At 34.2% G+C, this 23,049-nt stretch overlaps 1 protein-coding gene across 2 annotated transcripts in view; it reads right to left on the minus strand.

Annotated features, from left to right (window-relative positions):
- LOC121386248 (retinoblastoma-binding protein 5-like) overlaps positions 1–23,049 on the minus strand; it is a 33,648-nt gene that overhangs the window by 6,806 nt on the left and 3,793 nt on the right. The window contains exons 5-14 of one of the 2 annotated variants that reach the window (XM_041517083.1): positions 22,147–22,234; positions 19,929–20,000; positions 18,415–18,524; positions 17,180–17,299; positions 16,784–16,937; positions 15,348–15,419; positions 14,247–14,364; positions 12,996–13,062; positions 8,857–8,953; positions 5,317–5,343 (exon numbers count right to left, since the gene is read on the minus strand). In XM_041517083.1, coding sequence (XP_041373017.1) covers positions 5,317–5,343; positions 8,857–8,953; positions 12,996–13,062; positions 14,247–14,364; positions 15,348–15,419; positions 16,784–16,937; positions 17,180–17,299; positions 18,415–18,524; positions 19,929–20,000; positions 22,147–22,234 — 925 coding nt within the window. The remainder of the gene's footprint in view (positions 1–5,316; positions 5,344–8,856; positions 8,954–12,995; positions 13,063–14,246; positions 14,365–15,347; positions 15,420–16,783; positions 16,938–17,179; positions 17,300–18,414; positions 18,525–19,928; positions 20,001–22,146; positions 22,235–23,049) is intronic. The other variant, XM_041517084.1, reaches the window with a different exon arrangement.

Below are 23,049 nucleotides of genomic sequence, written 5' to 3' on the forward strand. Positions count from 1 at the left end.
TTTTTCCCATCGCTTGCCAAAAAGCCTCTGAACTCCGAGTTCAGTCACGTGACCCCGTGACGCGACAACAGGGATAACATCAAAGGCGATTCGCAGCCTTTCAGACATTTTACATGGAAGTGGAACACATGCATTTTTAAAATGTGAAAATGTTATTCTATTGAATTGAATTGTATATTTGGAATATTATTTTGAAGATATCTTTCAAATGTGAAACATGGTAAACCATTGTTCGGTGTATGGATGTAAAAAAGCTGCAGTTAAAGGCAAAAGAAGTTTGCTTATTTTTCCGAAAGAAAACTGACATTGTTTGCACGGAAGCAGTTCTTAAACCAAACACGTGCGTATTGGAAAGGACCATCAAGATGGGATTTGATTTGCAGTGACCACTTCACACCTGGGGATTACGACAATTATCTAAGATGGTCGATGGGAATAGCACCAAAACGTTTGTTAAAGAACTTGTCTGTTCCATGCCTGTATCCCCCTTGTTCAGCCTATTTGTAGCCTGGAGCCTGAACGTTGCCCAGAGACAAAAACAAAGCCCGAATGTTAATGTCGAGGTGTGCATTGTTCATATTTGGCACAAAGATACACCTCAACAAAATGCATTTATATATGTTAAAAAAATAAATGTAGGAAAAATATTTACTGTACTGTACACAAACATGGCTGAAAACTAAGTTGTGTTGACTATCATAGACGTGTCTAATTCTAATATTGAGATATTTTTATCATCTATTTTTATTTTCTGTTTGAATTGGTAGAATGTACATTAAACACTCCATTTCAAATATAGTTTTAATATCAAAGGTCGACAATCACTTTCGCACCCTTGTTTTGGCTTCATACACAATAAATATAACATATCTTACCGTAATTTCATTTCAAATCCATATTTCGTAAATAGTAAAAAAAAAAAAATTACAAGATTTTATTCAAACACAGCCAGGTGCTTTGGTAATTCTCAAACAAAACATTTTCAAACGCAGTTTTGCACTGGAATTTTTCAGTGTTCTGAAGACAGAAGCATCATGTATCCAGTTTACTGTTATTGTAAACAGATGCAAAATGACGTCATTGGTAAACTGACATCGCACAAATTCAAAATTAGCTATATTATTAAAATGTTTTGTTGCATTAAAAAAAAACCCAGTCTACTTGTCTTGACCCCCATCAAAATAGTTCCAAGTTCTATACCGAGCAGACAATGTTGGTATGTTTTTATTTTTCATAATTCGAGACAAAATAATATTAAGTTTAAGTTTTAAAAGATGAAAGAAATAAAAAGTGCCTTTCGTCAAAGATATCATATAAATTAATTACTGTTGAATATGTTATATTTATTGTGTATGAAGCCAGGGAACAAGGGTGCAAAAAGTGACTGTCGTCGACCTCAAATACCTAGGTGTTGTCGTTTTAGGTGGGGGGGTTTTATGGTGGTAGTGTGTGTGTGTGTGTGTAATCTTTACATTTCAAAACAAAAATTCCGAAATAATTTTGGCCATTATGCATGACTGACATAACTATAACAGTAAGAAAATTAAAAGTATAACTGTATAGCTATAATTCTTCAACATAAAATAAATTCAAATTTCACTGATCTAAAGTATTTCGTAATGAATTTACACATCAGATAATCTGACAACTATTTATACGTCCTCAATTTATTTTTATTTTATTCTGTAGTATTGTTTGGGTTAGAAAAGCTGATTATGGCTAATGGTGAACATTTTGTTTTTAATTCACTAAGCTAATCACCAGCTTAGAGCTCTGTAACAGTGACCAATGTGTGACAAGTTGCTTTGGCTATCCTTAAAAAACAATTTAGTGTGCTGAAACCTGATATCCCATTTTATTAGTGATTTAATATTAGTACAGCGGAATTAAAATAATTTGGGTGAGGATAATTTTGAAAAAGCGAGAGAGAAAAAAAAGAAGAAAAAAAAAGCAATCCCACACAAAAACAACAACAAAAAACCCCCAACCTAAACCACCAGGGAAGAGTAATGGCCTTCTGTAGCTACATAAACAATACACTTTTAAAAGAAGTTTGTTTTGTTTTGTTTAATGACACCACTGGAGCACAATGATTAATAAATGATCGGCTATTGGATGTTAAACATTTGGTAATTCTGAAACATTTTTTCCTAATGCAGCAAGGGTTCTTTTATATGCACTTTCCCACAGACAGGATAGCACATACCAAGGCCTTTGTCCAGTAGTGGTGCACTGGTTGGAAAGAGAAAAAACCTAATCAGGTGTATGGATCCACAAAGGTGGTTCGATCCTGCGACGTAAGAACCTCAAGCGAGCACTCAACCAACTGAGCTAAATCCTGCTCACACACACTTTTAAAAGAGACTGCTTCTTATTTTCCAGTGTGATGAGGGAAACTGTCAAATTGTCCCTGTATTTCTTTATGAATAATAATTTAAAAACAAACAAACAACATATACTGTAAACTTATTGAAACAAATGTAATTAAAAATCAAGAAAAAGAAATTATGGTAGAAAAGAGATATCCATACTCCTAAAAAACCCAAAAAGTATCCCCATTGCCACCCACTCCCCAACCCCTGTATATTTCTGACTGGATCAGATTAAAGCAAACAATTTAGTTTTTACTGATTGCATTAACATGCTGTAGCATGCACCAACAAGCAAGGTGAATGAAGCACACAACACAAATGTAACACAATAAACATTTCACATCACAGTAGCAGGGCTAAGCTTGATATAAAACATAACAATTTCATTTTGGTGTCCAGGGTTTGGCTTAGACAAAATATAATATCAAAATTACACTTCTTCGAAGGAAATTATACATTTATTTCATTTTCGACAATATGTTTTGGTAATTTTTAATTTAAACAAATTCAACTTACATTCAGTTTAAATTAGGCCAACAAAATATTTAAAAAGATTCTTCAAAGAAAACTGTATTTATTTAATTTTCAACAAAATGGTTTTGGTGATTTAGTAAATAACAATTAAATTCATGATTCAGTTAGCCAAAAAAACCCACCCCAAAAACCAACCCAAAAAACAAAAAACAAGTGAAAATATAACAAATTCAAGGGTCTTCGAAGGAAATTATTTTTCTTTCATTTTCAATTAAATGTTTCAGCCTGTTAATCATTTAAACGAATCCAACTTCAATTTGCATTTGGTGATTTGACGAAGGATAACTGAAACCATGCACAAGTAAACTAAAAGTGAAAACACGAACATGTAACATGCTTCCACGACAGTGTGCTGAAACAACCCTGACACATCCACAACATCCAGTCCCAACTGGAATATAACATGCTTCCACGACAGTGTGCTGAAACAACCCTGACACATCCACAACATCGAGTCCCAACCGGAATTTAACATGCTTCCACGACAGTGTGCTGAAACAACCCTGACACATCCACAACATCCAGTCCCAACCGGAATTTAACATGCTTCCACGACAGTGTGCTCAAACAACCCTGACACATCCACAACATCGAGTCCCAACCGGAATATAACATGCTTCCACGACAGTGTGCTCAAACAACCCTGACACATTCACAACATCCAGTCCCAACTGGAATTTAACATGCTTCCACGACAGTGTGCTGAAACAACCCTGACACATTCACAACATCCAGTCCCAACTGGAATTTAACATGCTTCCACGACAGTGTGCTGAAACAACCCTGACACATCCACAACATCCAGTCCCAACCGGAATTTAACATGCTTCCACGACAGTGTGCTCAAACAACCCTGACACATTCACAACATCGAGTCCCAACCGGAATATAACATGCTTCCACGACAGTGTGCTCAAACAACCCTGACACATTCACAACATCGAGTCCCAACTGGAATTTAACATGCTTCCACGACAGTGTGCTCAAACAACCCTGACACATTCACAACATCGAGTCCCAACCGGAATTTAACATGCTTCCACGACAGTGTGCTCAAACAACCCTGACACATTCACAACATCGAGTCCCAACTGGAATTTAACATGCTTCCACGACAGTGTGCTGAAACAACCCTGACACATCCACAACATCCAGTCCCAACCGGAATTTAACATGCTTCCACGACAGTGTGCTGAAACAACCCTGACACATCCACAACATCCAGTCCCAACCGGAATTTAATATGTAGGCTATTATTCAAATTGTGAATACAGTATCATAGAATAAAACGTACAGCAAGCAAGACATCACAAAACATATCCCATACCAGGGCTCACTCTGTCCGCTGTCAAATTAGCCAGTTACTTATTCTTACACAGAGTGGCTACAACATTTAGTAGTTGGCTAATTAAAGTTTGTCCTAATTAGCCACTTTTTAATAATACAGTTGAATCTCGTTGGCTTGAACTCGGGAGGGTCGAAAACAACCAACTCTCGAACGAAAACCGAAGTCCCAAGTTCCACTTACATGTTGTTGACCGAATGGTTCGGTTGAACTACCCGATGGGTCGAACACTTTCTCAAGCACCGACAGGGTTTGAGCCAACGGGATTCAACCGTATTTTTCAAACAATATCTAAAAACCGGCTAAACAAACGTATTTCCAGTGTGAGCCCTGCAGTTTATTAATGTTTTAATGCACACAATTGAGGTCATTTGAAGAAGTTAAAAAATATCTTGAAGCCAATTATATATCTTAAGAATGCACATAGGAATACTAAAGGATCAAAACAAAATAATATATATATATATAAATACTGGTAATAATAATAACAATACAATAACGAAAAACTCAACTTTGAATAAAGTTCAGTTTTTTTTCAATTATTTTACTTTATACATCTTTCAATGAATGTTTGTGAAATAAATTGATGTAAAATAAAAAAATAATAGAAGAAAAAAAGAGACGACTTTAACAATAACATCATAACTTTTACTAACAATAAGTTAAATAAACGTTTGGAAAAACTAAATAAATAAGCCTAATAATAACACATAAATCTAATCGATATGTTCATATACTGCAATTTATAAATATGTATTTAGTACTTGACTTGCGTTAATACTTAACATGTTGTATCATCACACAGTGAACATAACAAAGATGTATTTTATATAACTGTGACTTGTAACATTTAATATATTTAAAATAAATTTAAAAAAAACTATTTACACCTGACATAAAAAAAAATTAATCGAAATTTAATGGTAAATAACCTTTACAGTAATTTTTTCAATAAATTTGTGAGGTGCATGTTTTCATTAGCAGCTTGCTTCTGATTGGTCAGTGCACAAAGAAATGCATTATCATTGGCCAAAATGTGATTTATAAATTCAAACTGACTATTACCCTCGTAGGCAATGGAACTGGAAACCTCTGTTTTAGAAAAAGAAAAAGAAATAAGATTTTTTTTGTAAAATAAAAATAATTCAAATGAAATAATATTACTTACCTGTCAGTTGTGAATGGTTAAAAAAAAGAAAAAAAAGTAAAACGATTGTTAAGTCACTTCAAAAGTAACCTTGCCTCTCCATTTGACATATTTATTCAATACAGGTCGAGATTTGAACCGATAGCCTTTGACATGGTATTCTGTTGTTTACTAAAATGCTACACCTCACCACTAGACCATGCTTTTACATTATCAAGACAACATTTATGTTAAAGGGACAGTCCTGACTTTGCTGTCATTGTAACATGCTTTAAAAAAACGTAAAGTTTGTTTTATTTAAAAACGCCACTAGAGCACATTGATTTTTTTTATCTTATCATCGACTATTGGACGTCAAACATATGGTAATTCTGAGTTTTTCAGAGGAAACCCGCTGTCGCCACATAAGCTATTCTTTTACAACAGGCAGCAAGGGATCTTTTATTTGTGCTTCCCACAGGCAGGATAGCACAAACCATGGCCTTTGTTGAACCAGTTATGGATCACTGGTCGGTGCAAGTGGTTTACACCTACCCATTGAGCCTTGCGAAGCACTCACTCAGGGTTTGTGTAACATGTTTATGACGAACAGATCTGTTTTGATAACTAAAACCGGCCTCGGTGGTGCAGTGGTTAAGCCATCGGATTACAGGCTGGTAGGTACAGGGTTCGCAGCCCAGTACCGGCTCCAACCCAGAGCGAGTTCTTAAGGGCTCAATGGGTAGGTGTAAGGCCACTACACCATCTTCTCTCTCACTAACCACAAACCAACTAACCCACTGTCCTTGACAGACAGCCCAGATAGCTGAGGTGTGTGCCAATGACAACGTGCTTGAACTCATTGAATATAAGCATGGAAATAGGTTGAAATGAAATTAAAAAATGATGACAAAAGTTACATATTAAAGCTATTTTCCTGTTTAGAATATCATTATCTGTATAAACAAGGTGTTTGTTGTCATCCTAATGTCTGTAGTAGCCCAAAGTAGACTTTACCTTCTAATAATTACGTACGAAAAAAAAAAAAACATTACGAAGTAACATGAAAAGTGACTGCTACAGACAGTAGCACTGGATATACAAACACTGATATTCTAAACTAAAAAAATATATTTAATGTGTAATTTTAGTAACCAAAAAGCAGGGCTTGTAGAATTTGTATAAAAAATCACTAGCCATGGGAACAGTAATTTATACAATTTACTAGACATGATTAAAAATTCACTAGCCCTACTTTACTTTTAAGTTCATTCAATTTCACTAATAGTAATTATGTCACCTAAAGAGAGATAGCTAGAGCTTAAAAACACTAAAATTGGTGGAATGGGGGAGGGGGGGGGGAGAGAGAGAGGGGGGGGGGGGGGGGGGGGTCAGGATATTCATATTTACAAAATATTGACAACTTTTTTTTTTTCATCGGGCATGGTGATAGTAGTTATTTATTAGCCCAACATTGAATATCACTAGCCATGGTAGTAGGGCTACCATAGTCTAGAAGCCCTGTATTGTTACAACATTGAATATCACTAGCCATGGTAGTAGGGCTACCATAGTCTAGAAGCCCTGCAAAACGACTGTTAGTTGGAGACATCTTTCAGTGACTGCAAACTGAGGACAGTCCCTTTAAGGCTGTTAAATAGGACTGTAATGATGTACCGGTAATCAATTCTTTTGGAATTAACAGAAAATAGTCAATTACGAAATAGGAAGCAATACCAGTATCGTTCAAACAACTCTTTTTTATATGATGTAGATAAACACCGAGTTTAAAACCTGGAAATGAAAACCATGTTAAGTTAAATTTGATCAGCACAAACATCCCATTCTAGCAAACCTTTCTGACCACTGAGCTAACAGATAAAAGTGGATTAATTTTGTGTTTTTTTACCATATCTGAACCCAACATTGGATATTTCTTTTGAAAAGAAAAAGTATTCAGCTTGCTGCAATGCAAAAATCAAAACAAAAAAAATCCTAAATTATTTATTGTTATATCCAGTACACCCACTTTCAAACTCGTCAAAATAAACCTGAAATAGCAAAATTAATTGACTATTGTGAGTTTGTTGCAAAAAGATTTTTTAACTACTTTTGCTTCAGCATTTGATTTTGCTGAGGCAATTTAGTGAATTGAAAGGGCTACAATGTACTACCATATTTTACTACCAGGTTTAATATAAAGAGTTATTATACAAGTAAAACAGAAATCTCGGCATGCAATGAACAAAATTACAGAAATCAAATATCACAGAGTTAAGAGAAATATATGGACACTCTAATGCTACACAGAATCAAGCAACAAAACTGAAATAAAAGAATAATCTTAAAATAGGTTGCTACTTTAAGGCAACATTTTGTTCAGTATCGCGTCAAAATTCACTACACAAATTTGAGATATCGTTATACAATTCTAAAACATTAAATAGTAGTTGCTACTCAATCAAAATTTTAAAAACAAAATATTCCCCAACTGTGATATTATTTTCTTCAAAGAACGAGGATAGGAACAGTTTCCGGGATGAGGGAGGGGGTGTCTCAAAAGACTAGAATTTCATCTTTGTATATCTTGTTTTCAGAACAAGTAAAAACCATTTTTCTGTAAGATTTGATTACTTCACAACTAACAAAGATACAATTATAATAATCTAAGACATCTTTCTGAAATTTTAAGCCTCTACACTTTAATGAAAGCATATGAAGAGTTGGTAAGATCAAACTTTCTAGATTTTACAGGAAAGGCCAAGGTCATCATCAAAGATGGCTTTCCAATATAACTGAAAAACTATAGTCTCATAAAGTACTCCAGTCAAACCCTACTAAACCAAACACCAACATGATCAAACTAAAAGTACGGTTTTAAGAGGTGTTTGGTTTAAAGAGGTTCTGTCCTGTACTGATATTTAAAAAATGGACAGTGAAAAAAATGTCCAGTTTTGAGGAATTTCTAGTTTACAGAGCTGAGAACATTTTGTTCAGTATCGTATCATGATGTGCTCCGCTTTTTCAGAGATCGCTACACAATTTTAAAACATTACACAGTAGTTGCTAATAAATTTTCTATTGACGAAAAATATCACTAATCACGATTTTGAAAACAAAATGTTCCCTGCAGAGGGTCTGGACTGAATTTCACAAAACATCGTAAGCCTAGTTTACAATGTAAACGTAAATCTACGACTAAACCACAATTCTTATTACTATTATAGTACAACAAATATAGTTAGAAATACACATATTTCATTTTCTTTTGTCCTTAAAATGCTCCATCTTCTGTAATGATGTAGATTTCTGCATGAAATAGATGCCAAACACATATAACTGTTCGACATGTATAACCGCTAGTTGCAGATATAAACTTATGATGTTTTGCGTAATAGGCCCCTGGTTTTGATGGGCTCAACAAAGAGTTTACAAGATGCAGACCGACTGTAGATGACACATGCAGACGACACACATACCTGTTCGCCTACTGCCGGCCAGCCCTCCTCCGGTTCATCAATCTCGGGAGACACAGGAAGATAGAGCAGAGCAGACGCGTCCTCGTCATCTTCATCACTGAAAGAAACAAACGTGTATTAAAGGCGCAAGCTCAGTTTGACATTTGATAATTCTGATACATAATTTTGAAGTTTGTTTCGTTTATATTAAACCATTATTTAATTAATTAATTATTGGTTACTGAAGGTCAAACATTTGATAATTCTGATACATAGTTTTGAAGTTTGTTTTGTTTATTGATACCATTAATTAATTAATTAATTATTGGCTACTGGAGGTCATACATTTGATAATTCTGTCACATAGTTTTGAAGTTTGTTTTGTTTATATTACACCTTTAATTAATTAATCAATCATTGGCTACTGGAGGTCATACATTTGATAATTCTGTCACATAGTTTTGAAGTTTGTTTTGTTTATATTACACCTTTAATTAATTAATCAATCATTGGCTACTGGAGGTCATACATTTGATAATTCTGTCACATAGTTTTGAAGTTTGTTTTGTTTATATTACACCTTTAATTAATTAATTAATCACTGGCTACTGGAGGTCAAACATTTGATAATTCTGTTACATAGTTTTGAAGTTTGTTTTGTTTATATTACACCTTTAATTAGTTAATTAATCATTGGCTACTGGAGGTCAAACATTTGATAATTCTGTCACATAGTTTTGAAGTTTGTTTTGTTTATATTACACCTTTAATTAATTAATTAATCATTGGCTACTGGAGGTCACACATTTGATAATTCTGTCACATAGTTTTGAAGTTTGTTTTGTTTATATTACACCTTTAATTAATTAATTAATTAATTAATCATTGGCTACTGGAGGTCAAACATTTGATAATTCTGTTACACAGTTTTGAAGTTTGTCTTGTTTATATTACACCTTTAATTAATTAATCAATCATTGGCTACTGGAGGTTACACATTTGATAATTCTGTCACATAGTTTTGAAGTTTGTTTTGTTTATATTACACCTTTAATTAATTAATTAATTAATCATTGGCTACTGGAGGTCAAACATTTGATAATTCTGTTACACAGTTTTGAAGTTTGTCTTGTTTATATTACACCTTTAATTAATTAATCAATCATTGGCTACTGGAGGTCATACATTTGATAATTCTGTCACACAGTTTTGAAGTTTGTCTTGTTTATATTACACCTTTAATTAATTAATTAATCATTGGCTACTGGAGGTCACACATTTGATAATTCTGTCACACAGTTTCGAGGTTTGCTTTGTTTATATTACAGCTTTAATTAATTAATTAATCAATCATTGGCTACTGGAGGTCATACATTTGATAATTCTGTTACACAGTTTTGAAGTTTGTTTTGTTTATATTACACCTTTAATTAATTAATTATTGGCTACTGGAGGTCACACATTTGATAATTCTGTCACATAGTTTTGAAGTTTGTTTTGTTTATATTACACCTTTAATTAATTAATTAATCATTGGCTACTGGAGGTCAAACATTTGATAATTCTGTCACATAGTTTTGAAGTTTGTCTTGTTTATATTACACCTTTAATTAATTAATCAATCATTGGCTACTGGAGGTCACACATTTGATAATTCTGTCACATAGTTTTGAAGTTTGTCTTGTTTATATTACACCTTTAATTAATTAATCAATCATTGGCTACTGGAGGTCATACATTTGATAATTCTGTCACATAGTTTTGAAGTTTGTTTTGTTTATATTACACCTTTAATTAATTAATCAATCATTGGCTACTGGAGGTCACACATTTGATAATTCTGTCACATAGTTTTGAAGTTTGTTTTGTTTATATTACACCTTTAATTAATTAATTAATTAATCATTGGCTACTGGAGGTCAAACATTTGATAATTCTGTCACATAGTTTTGAAGTTTGTCTTGTTTATATTACACCTTTAATTAATTAATCAATCATTGGCTACTGGAGGTCACACATTTGATAATTCTGTCACACAGTTTTGAAGTTTGTCTTGTTTATATTACACCTTTAATTAATTAATCAATCATTGGCTACCAGAGGTCATACATTTGATAATTCTGTCACATAGTTTTGAAGTTTGTCTTGTTTATATTACACCTTTAATTAATTAATTAATTATTGGCTACTGGAGGTCACACATTTGATAATTCTGTCACATAGTTTTGAAGTTTGTCTTGTTTATATTACACCTTTAATTAATCAATCATTGGCTACTGGAGGTAAAACATTTGATAATTCTGTCACATAGTTTTGAAGTTTGTCTTGTTTATATTACACCTTTAATTAATTAATTAATTATTGGCTACTGGAGGTCACACATTTGATAATTCTGTCACATAGTTTTGAAGTTTGTCTTGTTTATATTACACCTTTAATTAATTAATCAATCATTGGCTACTGGAGGTCACACATTTGATAATTCTGTCACATAGTTTTGAAGTTTGTCTTGTTTATATTACACCTTTAATTAATTAATCAATCATTGGCTACTGGAGGTCAAACATTTGATAATTCTGTCACATAGTTTTGAGGTTTGCTTTGTTTATATTACACCTTTAATTAATTAATCAATCATTGGCTACTGGAGGTAAAACATTTGATAATTCTGTCACATAGTTTTGAGGTTTGCTTTGTTTATATTACACCTTTAATTAATTAATCAATCATTGGCTACTGGAGGTAAAACATTTGATAATTCTGTCACATAGTTTTGAAGTTTGTCTTGTTTATATTAAACCTTTAATTAATTAATCAATCATTGGCTACTGGAGGTAAAACATTTGATAATTCTGTCACATAGTTTTGAAGTTTGTTTTGTTTATATTACACCTTTAATTAATTAATCAATCATTGGCTACTGGAGGTCACACATTTGATAATTCTGTCACATAGTTTTGAAGTTTGTTTTGTTTATATTACACCTTTAATTAATTAATCAATCATTGGCTACTGGAGGTCAAACATTTGATAATTCTGTCACATAGTTTTGAAGTTTGTCTTGTTTATATTACACCTTTAATTAATTAATCAATCATTGGCTACTGGAGGTCACACGTTTGATAATTCTGTCACATAGTTTTGAAGTTTGTTTTGTTTATATTACACCTTTAATTAATTAATCAATCATTGGCTACTGGAGGTCAAACATTTGATAATTCTGTCACATAGTTTTGAGGTTTGCTTTGTTTATATTACACCTTTAATTAATTAATCAATCATTGGCTACTGGAGGTAAAACATTTGATAATTCTGTCACATAGTTTTGAGGTTTGCTTTGTTTATATTACACCTTTAATTAATTAATCAATCATTGGCTACTGGAGGTCACACACTTGATAATTCTGTCACATAGTTTTGAAGTTTGTTTTGTTTATATTACACCTTTAATTAATTAATCAATCATTGGCTACTGGAGGTCACACACTTGATAATTCTGTCACATAGTTTTGAGGTTTGCTTTGTTTATATTACACCTTTAATTAATTAATTAATTATTGGCTACTGGAGGTCACACATTTGATAATTTTGACACTTACTTTCGAGGTTTGCTTTGTTTGACGACACCACTAGAGCACATTGATTTATTCATCATCGCCTATTGGATGTCAAACATTTAATAATTCTGACTCGTAATCTTCAGAGGAAACCTGCTACAGTTTTCCATTCACAGCAAGGGATCTTCTATATGTAATTTCACAGTTTTCCATTCACAGCAAGGGATCTTCTATATGTAATTTCACAGTTTTCCATTCACAGCAAGGGATCTTCTATATGTAATTTCACAGTTTTCCATTCACAGCAAGGGATCTTCTATATGTAATTTCACAGTTTTCCATTCACAGCAAGGGATCTTCTATATGTAATTTCACAGTTTTCCATTCACAGCAAGGGATCTTCTATATGTAATTTCACAGTTTTCCATTCACAGCAAGGGATCTTCTATATGTAATTTCACAGTTTTCCATTCACAGCAAGAGATCTTCTATATGTAATTTCACATTTTTTTAATTTGCTGGTCTATTTAATGCTTGTAAATATCATTTCTGACAGAAGGCATTGGATCATTAGGAGACTAAAAGCAATGAAATGTCATTTACCTGCTGACAAACGCCTGAATGGCTTCCACTGTGGTGACGTCCACTTCAGTGTTTTCATCATCGGGACCTGCAAAACACATTGAAGCAGAATTTAACTCAGATCTGAGGTGTCGGCTTAGTGTGCGTATAACTTGTCTTGATGGCGCTGTGACTGAACCATTCAGGCACAGCGGAGTGAGTGTGGGTGTGGGCTGGGCTCTAGCCAATAATTATGAATCAAAAATATTATTGGGAGTAAATCTTAAGGTCGAGATATATTTTACTTGTAAAATGCAGGAAATTGCATTTCAGGACATCTAGTTTATCAAAATTTTATGGGGAGCAACCCCAAACCGCCCTAGAAACTTTGCTTTGCACCCTCGATCTCAAGTCAACCCACTCCCCCCAATGTCTACTTGCTTCTGCCATGCTTGCCATTGGTCTTAAGACCAATAGGTACTGGGTTCGCATCCCTGTAACGGCGCCAACTTCTAATGCATTATAACAGGTATAAAGGCCAATTTACCGACTTATCTCCATAGACTAATAATTAACATCTGTCCTGGACAAACAGCCCTCATCAATGAGGTGTATGCCCAGGATAATGTACTTGAAAAGTAAAAATATTTCTAATTTTAAAGATGGGGTCACATGGCAGTTGGCTTACAAAATGGCCTCAAAATATATTTATTTAATTTATCCAGAAAGATATGTTATGCATCCAGCTCCAGAGCAGGGGGCAAATCATAGACATTTTAAGTAACCAGAAGTCGGTTAATGGGCTTTTTACATTAGTAACTGATTGTTTGGTTATGTGAATTACTTTTGCATATCCGGTGAGTAACCTAATGGAAAGACATGTGTACACATGTATAAGAAAAATCAACCTCCACTGAGGGTATTCGAACCACGGACTCTCAGTACGGAAGTCCAGCGCTCTACCAACTGAGCTAATAGGGAAATTCCCACTAGTTACTGCCAGTAGGAGCACTTTATACCAACACTACTACATACTCCCCCCATAAGTGAAGCTACGTCCTGGAGCTGTGGGCCACAGGCAGTTGAACTGTTACGAGTCCTAACTGGGTTATAGTTATATTCTTGTGTTAAGAACACACCCAGTTCCTATGTCGGCTCCAAATGTAACAGAAAAATCAACCTCCACTGAGGGGATTCGAACCATGGATTCTACCAACTTAGCTAATAGGGAAATTCCCACTAGCTACTGCCAGTACTTTAAACTAACAATACTACACACGTTCTAAGAGTCACCTTTCATTTCTTCTTTCTCCTTGTCTTCATCTTCAATATCAAACTCAGATTCGTGTTCTTCATACTCAACGTTTTCATCAAGTTCTTTAAAGTCAGGGGCAAATGCACTCCAGTTTTCCTAGGTCAGAAAATTGTCTAAATATTATATAAGTGTAATGACGTTACTTAAAAATTCAGCATCCAATACTTGTTTTAAAATAAAATAAAAATATTATTATTAATTTTAATAGTATAGAAATAAAAATATTATTATTAATTTTAATAGTAAATATCCTTAATAAATTTTGTATAGACAAAAAGTTACTTTATTTATTCAATGTTTTACAAGTTTAAAAAAACAAACAAAAAACAAAATTTTTCATAAATAAAGAATCCGTATTGATTTACAAGAAAATAAAGTATATAAATTCATTTATCCTTAACTTACCCATGATATCCATGTCATAAACCCATGTGATAATTTAGTGTATTAACCTGGTTAATAATTGTATGCAAATTTGCGTCTCTAGGTAGTGCGTTGCTGTGGATGGGTCATTTGTTTCCAAGCCAACAAGACCTGTATACCTGAGCGTAACGTTTTCAAAGATTTTGTTAAAATGTGTGATGTCAAACTAATTTGTGCTAATCGCAATGACATATTACCGATGGCGGCGACTTTAGTACTGTGATTTACTAAAAAAATATAATTAAAATGTCATTTTAGAAGTGTTATAGGATAACAGGATATTTGTCAAATACCGATTAACATAGACTCGGTTGATATTTGTCAAATACCGATTAACATAGACTCGGTTGATATTTGTCAAATACCGATTAACATAGACTCGGTTGATATTTGGCAAATACCGATTAACATAGACGCGGTTGATATTTTCCATACTAAAAAATACTTGTGATGAATCCTCTATTTATGATTTCTCAAGATGTAAAACCAAAGATACACTGAGAATACATTAAAATCCAAAATGTTTTACCTCTCCTTTAATAAATTATAAAATAATGCTCCCCACCTATCTTAATACATTTGCAACATTGTAGTATGTTACACAAATATAAAATCAAGTAACCATTGTAATGAACAATTCCTCAAAAATCTCCTACCACTTGGTTCTGGGCCCAGATTGACACGAGACCACTGGATATTGAGGCAATGATCGGCCGAACAGGATGCCACTGAAATTAAACATCGAGTTTCACATCTAAACTTTATCTACATCAAAATACATATTAAATAAACCTATCAAAATAACTTTATAAAATAAGAATTTTACAAGCCACTGACCATAGACAATGTAAAAACAGTTTTGGTGATTACAGCGTTTCAACTGTTAATTTACACATTCATTATAAGGTTTTCTTTAGATGATAAAATTTGGGATATTGTTGACTGACACATTACTTATAAGATTTTGCTTAAATTATCAATTTTGTGAAATCTAACATGTTTCTGGTCGTCTTTGTGTTTGCAGTAACTCATAATATAATTGAACATACCAACCATACAAAACATATATGTGGAAAACCAACCAGAAATAAAATAATAATGACAGTTACACACTACCCACCCACCAGCACGAAGTCAATTCCTCAACAGCCCGGGGCAGGACGTAACCCAGTGGTTAAGTGCTCACTTGATGTGCGGTCGGTTTGGGATCGATCCCCGTCAGTGGGTCCATTGGGCTACTTCTGGCTCCAGCCTGTGCACCATGACTGGTATATCAAAGGCCGTGGTATGTGCTATCCTGTCTATGGGATGGTTCATATAAAAGATCCCTTGCTGGTAATCGAAAAGAGTAGCCCATAAAGTGGCAACTGCAGGTTTCCTCTCTCAATATCTGTGTGGTCCTTAACCATATGCCCGACGCCATATAACCATAAATAAAATGTGTTGAACCAGCCTCGGTGGTGTAGTGGTTATGCCATCGAACTTCTAGCTGGTAGGCACTGGGTTCATATCCCACCTGAGGCAATGGGGGATTTTTCATGCCAGTACCGGCTCCAACCCAGAGTGAGTGCACCGCTAGGCTCAATGGGGAGGTGTAAGGCCACATACACAGAGTTTCACCCACTTCACAGGTGCGATTATGGGCGTCTCCCGAGTGTATGACCCCACATGGGGGATAATTATCCAGCATGCACTGCAGGTTCCATGTACCCCGGGCTTGAATCATACCGAAATAGCTCAACTGACAGCAAGCGTGGAGCACAGACCTGTCAAGTAGTCCCATACCAAAATGGAAATACTGCGGCTTCACAATTCATCTCATCATCATCCATGTTTGTAATGTAATTTTTAATAAAATGTGTTATCAGCCCTTACCATAAACTGTTGGCCATTGTCATGTTCAGGAGGCCGATTGCTCGCAAATCATTTGACTGATACCATCGTCTTCTATATCAGTTATCTCAGGTCAGGTGCAAACACCAATCTAGCAAGCAAGCGGCTACCCTCTGGCCATACCACCATATCCAAGAGTAAAAAATAATTAATAATTACAGTGACCCCAACCTCATAATATGTCAACTTGAATACATACCACCACATCCAAGAGTAATTCCCCTTTAGTTCCATGAAGAATCTTCACCAGATTGCCGACAGCTTTCTCCCAGATGTAGAGTGAGTGTTGCCGTGCCGACCCAGCGACAACATACTCCCCGTCCCCCGAGAAACAACACTTCTTCCATAACGTTCTGGAAAACAGAAAGGAAAGGAATATTAGTTTAATGTCATCTCGGCACATTCTTACGACCACAGAAACCAAGATGGCTGACATAATAAGAAACCAAGATGGCCGACATAATATTGGACTTACTTGTTGACAAAGTCCTGGAGTTTCTGTATGGGTTCCGGTTCACCATCTTTACTGCAGGCAAAAACCTCTCTACAGATATGACCACAGAAACCAAGATGGCAGACATAATATTGGACTTACTTGTTGACAAGATCCTGGAGTTTCTGTATGGGTTCCGGTTCACCATCTTTACTGCAGGCAAGAACCTCTCTACTCTCATACACTCGAATAATTCGGTCGGCAGAATTGACAAGAAAACATCTAAAAGATTCAAGTAAGTAAACTGAATGACTAATATTTACCGACACACAAGATCAAAAATACATTACCTACTACAACTCTTAAATTCAGATGACCGTGTGACAGCAATTTAGTACAAATGGTTTAAGCTCAAAACAATACAGGTAACCAATTACATTTTGTTTAACCTGCTACAACCCATTAAATGATGGTCTAAACTTAATGTGCAAATGAAAAATTAGTTAAGAAAACGTAAGACTTGCTCAAGCAGTGGATAACGAAACTATTGTTCTTGCACTATTCTGAAGGTGAACAAATTTACAATTTTCATAATCAAAACTAAACGTAAAACTCAACTCGTCGACATGGCACTTGTCCTGTAATTACTTTGCCATCAAATAATGTTTGTTTTTTAAATTTCGGTTATAAGGAATTTATGATACTCTAAAAGGTGAATTAATATTTTAAAACATTGAAATCTCTATAATGTACCTCAATAATGTTAATTTGTTAGCATTACATATCTAATTCAAAGTTGTTGTTTTTTAACAACGCCACTAAAGCACATTGATTTATTAATCATCGGCTATTGGATGTCAAATGTTTGTTAAAGTTGCTTGGTATAAATGCCTGTAGTAAGCTCCTTTGGTTATATCATCAACAAATAAGACTAGATACCTGATGTGCATGTCCATTTGAAAAAGATTGGTTTCTAGTTTGTTTTGTCTAACGACACCACTAGAACACATTGATTTAATAATCATCGGCCATTAGATGTCAAACATTTGTTCATTTTGATGTATAGCATTAGAGAGGAAACCTGCTACATTTTTCCATTAGTAGCAAGGGATCTTTTATATGCACCATCACACTGACAGGATAGCACATACCACGGCCTTTGCTATGCCAGCTGTGGTGCACTGGCTGAAACAAGAAATACCCCAATGGGCCCACCGTCAGGGATCGATCCTAGACTGATCATGCACCGGGCGAGCACTTTACCACTAGACTACGTCCCGCCCCCTTCATATCTAATTCAGTGTATTTTGTGAAAATTATCTGACATGACAAATCTGAAATGAGAAGAAGTCTGGAAAATGCCGACTCTGTAAAATGCATGTGAAGTGCACACTTACTCTCCTCTGCGAGCGAACTCTATAGATTTAATTGCTGTGGTGTTCAGTGTGCCCGTCGTCACTCGGAAAGATGCCACAAGTTCAAGGTCGTCAGCTTTTAATACTAAAATCTGTAACAGAAAAATAAAATAAAATTAATAAAAATCACCCAATAGAACGATGTATTTTTTTTGTGCTGGAGTGTCGTTAAACATTCATTCATTCAGAAAAATCTCATTAACATTTTTTTTTTAAATAATTATTTTTTTATTTATTTAACGATCCACTGAACACATTTTATGAAGATAGTGAGAGAGGAACTTCATGGGCTACTCTTTTCGATCAGCAGCAAGGGATCTTTTATATGCACCATCCCACTGGCTGGAACGAGAAATAGCCCAATGGGCCCACCGACGGGTACCAATCCTAAATCGATCGCGCATCTAGTGAGCACTGTACCACTGAGCTACGTCCCACCCCCTCATTAACAAATTCCATGGCGAGTGACAGCATATTTTCAGCTAATTGTTAAACTTTAAACAATTGTATTTTCGTCATTAGTGTATCTAAGTATTTCTTTCTGTTCATATCAGGTGATAATAAGCTATTTACTGCTGCAGTAAAATACATCAGACTACCATAAGTGGTCTTTGGTTGCTATTTAACTGAACCCTACTCATGTCTTTTACAGATTAAAACATTGATCTGAGATGTCAAATATATACACTCGCAGAAGGAAAGTTTGTATTCACTAAATAAAAAGGTCAAGAACCAACTGTAAAGTTTATAAATGGCTGAAAATTGACGAAGATGGAAACATCAACATAACGTTTGCGAAACATCTCATAATCAGGGCTTCTAGATTATGGTAGCCCCACTCCCATGGCTAGTGATATTCAATGTTGGGCTAGTATATAACTACTATAACTAACCTGATGGCTAGTGAGAAAAAAACCCTTGTCAAATGCTGCATTTACATATTGTGTAAATATGAATATTCTGCCCCCACTTTCCACCCCCAATCTAAGGATAGTTAAGCTCTATCTCCTTCTTTAGATGACATATCTGATTATTACTATTAATAAAATTCTACTTATTTAAAGTAGGGCTAGTTAATTTTAACTCATGGCTAGTAGATTTGAAAATCACTGATCCCATGGCTAGTGGATTTTAACTTATGGCTAGTATGTTTTTAAAATCACTGATCCCATGGCTAGTGGATTTTATACAAATTATACAAGCCCTGCATAATGTTTGTGATTGACCATAAATAATTTATAGAAAATGATTAAAGTTTTCCTTCATTACCATGAAATACATGAAGAGAAATGTTTTTTCATGAGTATATATTTCTTTAAAAAGCTTTAATACTATTACATTTTGCTTAGATTATTGAAACTTAAATACGGCTAATGCTTTTCTAACCAAATTTGTCAAATGGCTAATACTTTTTGAGATCCAGGTTAAACCCTGTACATATGTAATGCTGATTCATTCATTACAAAAAAGAAAAAAAAATGTACTGAAATTCATACCCTGCCTTTCGCATTTCCTGTATAAATGTATTTTCCTCTCCGGTCAAATGACCCCACAATATTGAGATCAGACTACAAAAGAAAATCAAGACAAACATGTATGTTAGCAGAAAATATTTTACATATATATATGTATAACATCTAAAACTATACAGACATCAAAATAAACAACCTAGTCAAGCTTTCTGTCAGAAAATAATTTGAGGGTATGTAGTAAAAAGAAACTAGATGGTTATATTTTGAAACTGGACATTGCATATTATGCACTTCGAAAAATTTCAAATTACTATCATCTATCTAAAAATTATAAAAATGTATCCATTAATATCCAAGATTTTAGGGTGCGTGATTTTACCCTCCATACCCTCTGACAGAAACCCTGTTAGTTTGCCCCTACTAGGTGGTTATAGGTTTTAATGTTTTAAAATTAGACAGAGCATTTCATGCACTTTAACCAATTTTATTCAGGTTACTATCATCTATACAAAAATTCTAAAAATATATATATATATATATATATATATACAATGAAACCCCCCTAAACCAGACACGTTCGGGACCAAGGAAGGAAATGTTTTATTTAACGATGCACTCAACACATTTTAGTTATGATTATATTGTGTCGGATGCTCGGGACCAAGTAAAATGTTCGGTTTAAAGTGCTGGTTACTTGTGAATGGGGTACCAGTCTAAACAGATGTCAAAATAAGCATAGCGTGCAGGTTACCACAAAATATAGAACTACAGGTTATGACACACTTATTACGGTTACAATTCAGTGTTCGAGATTAACGGTATCCTGATATCCCGGGGATGCCAGAATTTAATTTTGGATACCTGACTTCAATAACCCAGTATCCCACCTGAGTTTTTATTTTTTGCTGAAACAATGAAAGTAGTAATTTACTGGTGAAGTTAAGTAACAGTGTCGTCCAAGTTTGTTACGATGTTATTTATGAATTTCATTAAGTGGGATACTAAATTCTCAGGTGGGATACCAGATTTTGAAATGTTAGTATCCAACTGAAATACTGCCCAAATTTTTTAATCTTGAACACTGCAATTATCATTAGTATCCTTATAACAAACCTTGATAGAAAGAACTTTGAGGGTAGTGATTAACTGCTCCCCATACTTAGATTATTGTGAGCCATTTAAGATATTGTCATATCAATACCCAGAGTTTCTGCCGGAAAGAAATTTTTGGATATGGTGCTATGGAATTTAATGGAACCACAGTCAACAGGGGATATGGGGAGCCTCCCCCAGAAAAAAAAATGGGTTACGTTTAAGTTTAGGTTTAAATTTAGGGTTTAGGGTTAAGTGAGTAATTAATTTTGTCAAAAAGTTAACTTAAAAAAAATTAAATCTGCAAAAAGTTTTGGGTATGGCGCCATACCTGATTTACCCTCTGGCAGAAAGCCTGATACCATATTAATTTACAGGGAAGCTAACAATGACTCTTGTTTAACTGATGGTGAGCGAGAGTAATAGCTTCCCTAACATTGCAAGGTCTGCTAATGGAAAAACCTAGCAGGTTTACTCTACGTCTACATGTCGCAATTATCAAATGTTGGCCATTCAATAGCTGATGATTATTTAATCAATGTCAGGGCTTGACCGTAGCGGTAGTCCGGGGTATTCTGACTACCAATTTCTCACTCGGGCTACCAATTGTCTAAACCTGGTAGTCTACCAGGCTATTAATTTTTTTTTCCACATCCAGTTACTCCACAATCAACAAGATGCTTAAACGTATAAATTAAAAAACAACAAAAAAAAAAACACACAACAAATACAATTAACATTTTTAAATAAAAATAAATGATTTTGCTTTTTTGCTCTCCTTTTTTTTCTTCATTTATTGAAATTATGGGCTACCAATTTTACTGGGGGCTACTAGATTTCATAACCTGGTAGCCCAGTTGTCTACAAGCGAAAAAAGTTATGGTCAAGGCCTGAATGTGCTCTAGTGGTGTTGCTAAACAAAACGAACTTTAACTGTAAGATGATAGCAGGGCTACCTCTAAGTGACCAGAACATTCTGCCAAATTATCTCAAAAATGCTAATCATATTGCTATTTTTCAACAAAGTACACAAATTGTTTTTGCCAAATTAAAATAAAAACGCCAACTGTTGTTAAAATTGGCAAAAGTTGAATTTGGTGAATGGCAAAGCTAGCCCTGAATAGAGATCCGACAAAGGGAGGTTACTCACATCATCATCAAGAGGAACCATTTCATAAGATCCATTGAGCGTCATCATGACAGCGGCATGTTTGAGGGGAAAAACCAGAAAAAGGTTGCTAAAACAAAACAAAAATATATACAGTGTTAAATATCAATGACTGACAAACACAACTGCTTATGTCCAAAAACAATTCAGAGAAACTCATTAAAACCAGAAAAAGGTTGCTAAAACAAAACAAAAATATATACAGTGTTAAATATCAATGACTGACAAACAGAACTGCTTATGTCCAAAAACAATTCAGAGAAACTCATTAAAACCAGAAAAAGGTTGCTAAAACAAAAACAAAATATATACAGTGTTAAATATCAATGACTGACAAACAGAACTGCTTATGTCCAAAAACAATTCAGAGAAACTCATTAAAAAACTTAGTTTTTAACATCTAAAAAATTCAGAAAAATCTGAAAAGGATTTTCTCTTTAACATTATACTATGCTAGAAAAGAAAGGTGAAGTGCCAAATAATAAAATATGTTTCTTTAGTTGGTGACAAGTGCAAGGGTCAGACTGTACCGTTTGACAGAGCGGATATACCCAAAGTGGGATTGTATCGCGAATTGATGTGTAATACCAATTCAATTTCAATTCAATTTACTGCATAATACCAAACAAACTGGTGTCAGCAAAGAAAAAAACCAACAAAAAACCCCCATCAACAACAACAACAACAATTAATAATAATAACAATATTAATGTAGAGGTCAGACAGAGACACACTTTTTAAAATTATATTTATAGGCATAGAATTATTATATAATAATAAAGCATATTATAAGAATAAAATGGTCAAAGTACTTGGAAATAATTAAATTAAATTACTGCCCCACCGATAGCCAGAACAAGAACTTTACAGTCATCGATAAATGAT

This window comes from Gigantopelta aegis, chromosome 12 (genome assembly GCF_016097555.1).
Source record: "Gigantopelta aegis isolate Gae_Host chromosome 12, Gae_host_genome, whole genome shotgun sequence".
Classification (NCBI taxonomy): domain Eukaryota; kingdom Metazoa; phylum Mollusca; class Gastropoda; order Neomphalida; family Peltospiridae; genus Gigantopelta; species Gigantopelta aegis.